The sequence below is a fragment of the Oncorhynchus mykiss genome, chromosome 13 (assembly GCF_057628025.1).
Source record: "Oncorhynchus mykiss isolate SJ-2025 chromosome 13, ASM5762802v1, whole genome shotgun sequence".
Lineage (NCBI taxonomy): Eukaryota > Metazoa > Chordata > Actinopteri > Salmoniformes > Salmonidae > Oncorhynchus > Oncorhynchus mykiss.
The window spans coordinates 71222277-71230351 of record NC_143034.1 but is presented as its reverse complement, the minus strand read 5'-3'; the positions used below and the strand labels follow the sequence as shown (position 1 = coordinate 71230351).

At 38.2% G+C, this 8075-nt stretch overlaps 1 protein-coding gene across 11 annotated transcripts in view; it reads left to right on the top strand.

Annotated features, from left to right (window-relative positions):
- The first annotated feature begins 954 nt into the window (after nt 1-954).
- Nucleotides 955-8075, top strand: part of bahcc1a (BAH domain and coiled-coil containing 1a) — a 184493-nt gene continuing 177372 nt past the window's right edge. For all 11 annotated transcript variants that reach the window (XM_090197404.1, XM_090197412.1, XM_090197408.1 and 8 more), the window contains exons 1-2: nt 955-1240; nt 4131-4449. In XM_090197404.1, the coding sequence (XP_090053530.1) occupies nt 4278-4449 (172 nt within the window). In that variant the 5' untranslated portion in view covers nt 955-1240; nt 4131-4277. The remainder of the gene's footprint in view (nt 1241-4130; nt 4450-8075) is intronic.

Genomic DNA, 8075 nt, shown 5'->3' with positions numbered 1-8075 from the left:
ATACTAATAAATACAGGAGAAATGTTAACTTGTTACAGTGATGATGCCTTCTATAGTTTATCTTCCAACGCCGGTGGTTGAACTAAATAACACCCGATCATAACCTTCTGAAATAATAGCCCTGCAAAATAAGCATTTAAGGCATGTTGTCATGGTTTGAAGAAACACTTTTCTATCTGAAGTTGTCACAACATGAAAGCTCTGACCTCATTGTTGTGCTCATAGACACTTCAGGCAGAAATAAGAGTGATTATTGAGTAGTAGATGTAAAGATATAGACCCTTCGTAATTGTACATCCGTATTTCAAATATATTATCATAACAACTAGTCTATTGATCCACCAATGTGTTCCCATCCACGACATTTTTATTACATTATTTTATTACAAAATATGCCTGATTTAACTGTTTTAAATGCGCATTTAAATGTAAGGATTTTAGGGAGATTTGTATTTTGGACACAATATTTTTTTTTAATCATACTAACTAGATAGACAGTGCATGCTTGTCTCATTAAAATGTTGAATAAAAGTGTTAATAAAATCATGGGTAATTTCTGAAAACTGCAGATATGTCCAAAATGACACATTACTTAATTACTTACAGACGGATACATCATAAGGGACAACTACAGTATACATTTTAACATATAACATACTGAACAAGTTCTCTAAATATTTATTATTTAAATATTGCTTTGACTTAAACAACACGGCTTTACTGTATTTTTTTTTCATTATTAGTGGTGGTCTTGTGGATGTATGTCTATTTGTGTAGGCCTAAATGTTCAATTGCTCAAACCTACATGTAAATAGCTCACAGTAAAACTTTAAATCTGGCGCGCATCACTTTGTTCAGTCGCTACGCTATTGGCTCTTGATATGGGCCAATCAACATCTCGTGTGTCCCCGGGCGAGCGGCACAAGCTCATTAGCATGCAGGTATCCGGCCAATGGGCGAATGTGTTTACCCTCCCCGAGATGCGAGGCACGAGCTGATCAGTGCACTGGGAAAGAGAATTGCTGTTCGGAGATCCGAGCCTCGATTCTGTAGTCTAGAAGCCCGAATCCCGGTGCTTTCAGCAGATTGAACGACGTACTGCGCAGCTCAAAATGAAAACCTATAGGATGTAACCGTAGGCACACGTTTTTGTCCAAATGAACGTAATTTTTGGTCTGTATTTTTTCCCCTTTATTTTATAATTTCCTAATTTATTGCTATGCAAGGATTTAACATACCAGTAAGTAAATTGTATTTTATATTTTCTTGATCTTGGCAAATTAAACCATAGCTTTATGTCGACCACGAACACAACATTTGAAATGACAGGCCTAATAACTAAATAATTCATGGATGTAACTATTCTACAAAAGCCCAGGTAATTTTATAAACAACACAATTACAGTATGACACACCTAGGCTGTAACAGTGTAATAATTGCAAGCAAGTGTATGCTAGGTCAATATTAAATTCTGCATGCAATGTCTAAATTCAATGTATGTAAATATGAGGCTTTGTGCGCATATCTATTTATGGGCTGGCTTTTAAAATTAAAATCTTAATTATGCGGTTGGCGTTATTTAAAACCAAATTAATAGGCCTAGCCCAAACTATTATTATTATAACACAATAATTATATTTAGAGTATATATTAGCAATTGGCATGAGGTGATCTACCGATTAGACTACCGTTTATTTTCCTACATTTTTATTTTACAAAGACAAAACTGCATTATGTAGCGGCATAATCGTTTTGGTCGAGATTTATTGATCGACGACGCATTTAATCAATTTGTAAATGAGTAATCATTGTAGTTGCTTGAGTCGTTTATTTTACAGGAGACCTGATAATATATGAATTCGGACTATTTCATGTTACATGGCCGCTCTAAGATGTATTTATTTTTTGTATTTACCTCGATTGTCTGTTGGCAAATCATTCTAAATGGTTCAACCGTCAATTTAGTTTATGTAGAATTAGTAACGTAGCCTACACGCCGTGGTGGTATTTGTATAGGGAATAATGTTTACAATCGTTGCCCTGCTATGGTGTATTCCCACCCCGCCAGGTTTGACGTGGATGGGCGCCTCTCCCGCAGCATGATCCGACCCAATAAAAGATAATTTGATTTATCATCGGAGTTCCTGTGTCCGAACGGATTCTGCAAATGAAATATGCAATGCAATTGAATTATTGGCGTCGATCATTTGAACATGTTAGCAAACAAGACAGTGTTCGTGTATAAAATTCACATAGCATGAGTCCGACACAGCTTTGTGTAGTAGGCTAGGCTACCAACCACAAAGCGTTTCCCCTATTACGCTGTAATAAAAATGGTCATAGCCTACTCGCCCCAAATAGCCATGGCGTCTTCGCATTTCTAAAAGGTAATATAGGTTTGCAATCAGGTTGTTCTTAGATAGTCTTGTTTTAGTCGTCAAACACATGTAGGCGGGCGGTTTATGACTTTATATCCTCCGGGTGAAGGACTGTAGCAAGGCTAATGGCTGACTGCAAGCAGTTTAAACGTGGAGACAAAGACAGTCTTCGCCACGGTCATTCACCTTGGATTTTTAGTACTAGAATTTTGGGGATTCAGCATTTTTCATGTCAAAATCAAACCTTTCACGATGAAGAAACTTGAACAGCATTTATACATAGGGATTTATATCAATTAAAATATTTGGCCAATACTTCCAATGTCCATGCAAATATTGTTTTAGATAGCTGGCTAGGCTGCACTGTTTACTTATCCCTTGGACAGTCAGTTAATAAAGTGAGAAAATAACTAATGTATAGCATTTTACAGATGAAGGAATATTGGTTTGGCCCTATACACATTACATGCTCTTGTGTTTGATTAAAATGAGAAAGAGAAAGCTCGAGTGATAGGCTATATTATATTTATGCAGGAGCCTAAAGGCTAGAGGTTATATTAGGGTTTGCTACTCTTTGATTACCTGAAATAACAGCGTAAATGGGTCACGAAAGATGAGGAGCTGGAAAGCAGCTATTTGCATGGACAGTTTGGACACGCACAAGTTCTTGATTAATTGATAACGACGTTTCGGACGACGGTGCATTTTGATGTGTAATTTTCACATGGGGGGGAAAATTACTTCGCAGATATTTCACATACGTGGAAATAATCGCGTTACAGTCAAGCGTGGACTGTCCAAGACAATATCCCATTGTTAGGCCTATGCATAGACCAGCATTTTGACACGAGCCTAATAAATATACATGATCAACTATACATTTATTTTTAATAATGAACATGCCTGTATTATGGTTGAATAGTCAAATACCATATGATCAGGAGGGAGCCGTGTTCACCTAGAGATATTAATGCACATTTGAGGCATAATCAATTGGAAACAAAAAAAATCCTTCATTTTGTGCGGTTTGAGCATTCTGTCTTATAAATCATGCATTTAGTTCATCAATAGCATGTCCTTGTCCCAATAATTCTTAATTTATCTAATGAAACGTGCTAAATGCACGTCTTCACAGATTAAACACTATTTGCCAACATTGACAGCTGACAAAAGTGAATGTATTGATTGTTCTGATGAACTGTACGATAAGGTATGAATAAAATAACACAACTACGGGCTATGACATTTACAGCCCTCAGTGCACAAAGTAAGACCTTGAACAGACTACAGAGAGACCTGATGTGTTCAAGCCAGGCTCCAACGGTTTCAGTGCTACATCAAGGAAGGCCTTTCCCTCAATAGCATAATCAATAGAGATTTCAGTAGGCCTATAGGCCTGCCTGTCAGTCGCAGTAAACCCTTGCTTGGTCCGTCGTATACGGTTGTAGAAAACAAAGATTTGGGTGGTTGTTCTTATTGTTGCTGATCCCGTCTTGTTTTCTTGCAGCGTTTACACTCCCTCAAGGAAGGGAAGACTGAACAACGCTTTTGTCTCAACCGTTCACTGCTTCTGCACAATAGTTATGAATATCTTAAGCACAGCCTGTGACATGTATAACTGTATATAACAGTAAGGCAAATCTACACAGTAACGCTATTCCAGCATATGCCATCAACAACCTTTAGAATGTTATAATATTCTAAACATTCTCTCTGTCAATCAAAACCCTTTTCATTTTTATTTCTTGCAGAAAAGATGATTCGGGGCTACGTTTTTGGCTGGAGAAGTCTTCGACCAACTAAATGCAATACTTAGACCTATAAAGGATTATTATATGGATTGCATTTGATTATTTTGGTCTCCCCGCTGGATTTCGGATTATTCACCTTTCGCCAGTATGGAGGGACGGGATTTTGCTGCGCCTGCCCACCTCCTGTCGGAGCGGGGCGCGCTGGTACACCGCGCCGCCTCTCGGATCGCCTCCACCGGCCACAGTTCAGTACAGCATGGCGGTCATTTTCCGTCAGGAAAATACTACCCTTCTCACATCCCAATGGCTCCGCATTCAGGTTGGTAAAATATATATACGTGTTGTTTCACCATAGAGTATTTGGAACACAATGAAAATATATGAATCCATCGAATTTGTGCCTAACGTCCCCAATCCCCCTGCATGCATTGCGCCAGATAATTAATTAGCACGCGAGGTTGGCAGCTAAGGGACGTTACTAACGAATTTTGCACTAAATATGTCCAGAATGATTTTGCGGTATAATTATGATTTACACTACATGATTTGTTCATGTTGTTTTAGTGGTTTCATAAACCCCGGGTTATATTAGGCTGCATCATGCATATGTAAAGCAAGCACATATTACACATCCGCGGTGTTCTATTACGCACACGCTGTGGGCTACTGTAAACAAAATGTCTGCTACTGTACTTGACCATTTGTTGATGTTGAGTGGGTGAATTGTAATTTGGTTTAATGGGCCACATGTAATAAATGTAGTAACTTTGTGGAGTCAATTGTACCCAATTGTTGCGGCCTATTTAATTTAAACCTTGTGGTCTAATGAATTAGACAATTGGTCGTTTTTACCAAATGCACGGTTTTTGTTACGCAGCTTTCCGGCGTCCTCCCATTTTTCTTCAATGACATGCTGGTGATTCTGAGTGATATTCATGAGTGTCATGCTGCTGTGGTTGATGGCAAGCACACGAACAAAAGCCTGGGCGTTCACTGTTCACGGAAGTGCGTACGGCGACTGAAGGGGGGATCTGATGTATGTAACCATGTAGGCATAGCCGCGGGAAAATCCTCCTTCTATATCGGGCATTCGCAGTGCATGCATCAGTGACTTAGGTTTATATTATTGAAGTGTACTGCATGTAAATAGGCACGTGTGTCAACACGGAGTGCCTGCGTGCGTGGACTCGTGCGCGCGTGTCTCCACTGAACGACCTACTGTATTATATAGGGACAACCAAAACATGGGGAAGGTGCAACGTTAAAGTTCATATTCACACCAGTTACATTTTAGGGTATGGGAGTAGATTATCAAAGTTTGGGGAGACCCCACAGGGCACACACTGGTTGAATCAACGTTGTTTCAACGTCATCTCAATAAATTATGTTGAACCAATGTGGAATAGAAGTTGAATTGACATCTCTGTGTCCAGTGGATCAACACCACAACATAGTTGGATTTGGACATGTCACATTAAACTGCGTAACATATATAATTCATATAATAGTTTGTTTTTGTTGTCATTAATGCTTCCACAATTTCCTCAAATAATCATTGTCATTAGATTATATACCCACATGCAACTTTAAGGTCATTGGGGTCACCATAGAGGATAACAGCACTATATTTATTATATGTTACAGGCAGGTGCGGGGTATGGTTAAATAATGAAATCATCTATAGAAGTTATTGAATATTTGATTCATATTTGGCAAAGGCTGAGTCATCTTTTCTCCTACTATTGCCCTGTTTCTGAATTATGCTGAGACGTTGCATTTTGGAGTCCCCCATAGAGTTGATTTAAATACCCTGTTATGCTCTCCTAGTGCCGTGTCATTTGTCGAAATGACATCTGATTATAGCAATTACACCAATTCTTATACAAATATGTATTTTTTTTAATACATTATTGGAATGTACTGCACACACTGTATACATTATATCAAAATCAATATACATTTGTTGACAAGGGGCTCACGATGCCTCTTCCCGTCTGTCTGTCAGGCATGCAGTCCTGGCCTTTGCAGGAGATTGTGACGCGGTTAGCTCTTATAAAGGGCAGCATGGCAGCAGGTCTGGGTATGTCTGTGAATGCCTGCTTGGTGCTCTAGGGGTTGTCCTGACTTTCCACCCAACCACATAGACAATAGCTACAGTGCAGTGGTTGAAGGGAGGGAGAGTCATTTGGAAAAAAAGGCAAACCATACTTTTTTTTAGGTGTATTATACTTTTGTCAGTTGATTTTTACAATTTGGAAAGTTATCTATTGTGTTTTTTCAATCTCTCATTGATAACCAGTTGGTGTGCACCTCATGTGGAGTTAGTTCCTGGCAAAATCCATCATTTGAAAATGTTAGGCATTTTTTCCCACTGGGTCCAATCTCTTCCCAGTAAACTGGGAACATTCCTAGGACCTTAGCTTAACATTCTACATTAAGTTCTAGTTAGCGTTTTTAATCTAACATTAGAATGATAACACCCCAAAACATTAAAATAAAGTTTTTCACAACAAAATATTTTCTTCTTCTTCAGAAAGTGATTCAATGAAATATCCTTGAAATGTTCTCCTCCGATGCACTAAGATGTTGTGCACAACACCTGTAACAACCACCACAGAACATTCCCCTGAGGTTGTTGTTAGGTTTCCAGGTAATGTAATAACAAAATGTGTTCTGGGAACGGTCGTGCAACATCGGGTGAATGTTTTATACAAACATTGTATAATCATCAGCACAACTGGAACGTTTTTGTGAATTAGAACTTTTGGGACAACCTAATTTGATTTAATTGTATAGTCATTTAGCCCTTAATGAATGTTCTGGGAACGTTCACAGAACCAATTTCGGTTTGCTGGGTTATTCGTCAAACGACTCAATCTAATTGACTTTGATGTAAGGTTGTTGGAAAGAATAGACAGTTGTAGACCCATTTAGAAACACCATCGGAATTACCCAACGTTTTTGAACAGGTGCATTAAGACATTCTTGCAATAAATCACAAAATCATGGCAATTACATAACGTTAAAGATGGTTAGCGTTCAGCTTTACTATTCATGGGTTTCACTGACACCAGATAGTTTTAAAGTCTATTCACAAATCCATTGATTTGTTACTGTATGTTTTTTTGTTGTTGTCTTGATTTAGTATTTTGTTACCAGAAATGATCCTTTGGATGAGAATTTGAGTATAATTCAGGACTTTGTGTAAAAAAAAAAAAAAAAGAAAAAAAAAAAAAGTGATTTAGAAAATGTGATTTATTGATGATGCATCTAGATACTCTCTTATCAGTGTGTAGAGACTTGTACTGAATAACCTGAACAGGACAGAGATACAGGTTTCACACAGCTACAGACAATACCATCATGCATTTATAATTTAAGCAGATTGAATTGGGTTCTTAAGCACTTACACATTTGTAAGATATTGTACGAATTGGAATTTGTTACATATCATACAGGATTATACACATTTTTTATTGCAGGATGTGACATCACACCAAATGGATGATGTAAGACACAATTGTGCCCAGTTTTCAGGGACCATGAGCGCTAGTTTCAAAACGACTTGGTGAAACCTTTCTAACGGAACTTTAAGAAATAACAACATGTGGAAATAGATTCTCAACAACATGTGGACTTAGACCATCCAACACAGACTCAATATTCCTACTGTACGTGGCTGAAATCACATTTTAACATCTTCAACTAAACAGGTTGCTTTTGTCTTCTAGGAGTCATTAGTGTCTCTTCAACTGTCTTGTCCTGGGCACCACTACCATTAGGGAAAACAGAGCACGTTGTTTGCTGAGTGTGTTGAGCCCTTCAGTTTTCTCTGTGCTTTTCCCCCGGGGACTAACTCACACACTGGTTCCCATGAATAGTTTACAAAGAGCATTAATATTTCAGAGTTGGTGTAAAAATGCATTCTGAAGCAGGTTTGTGCTG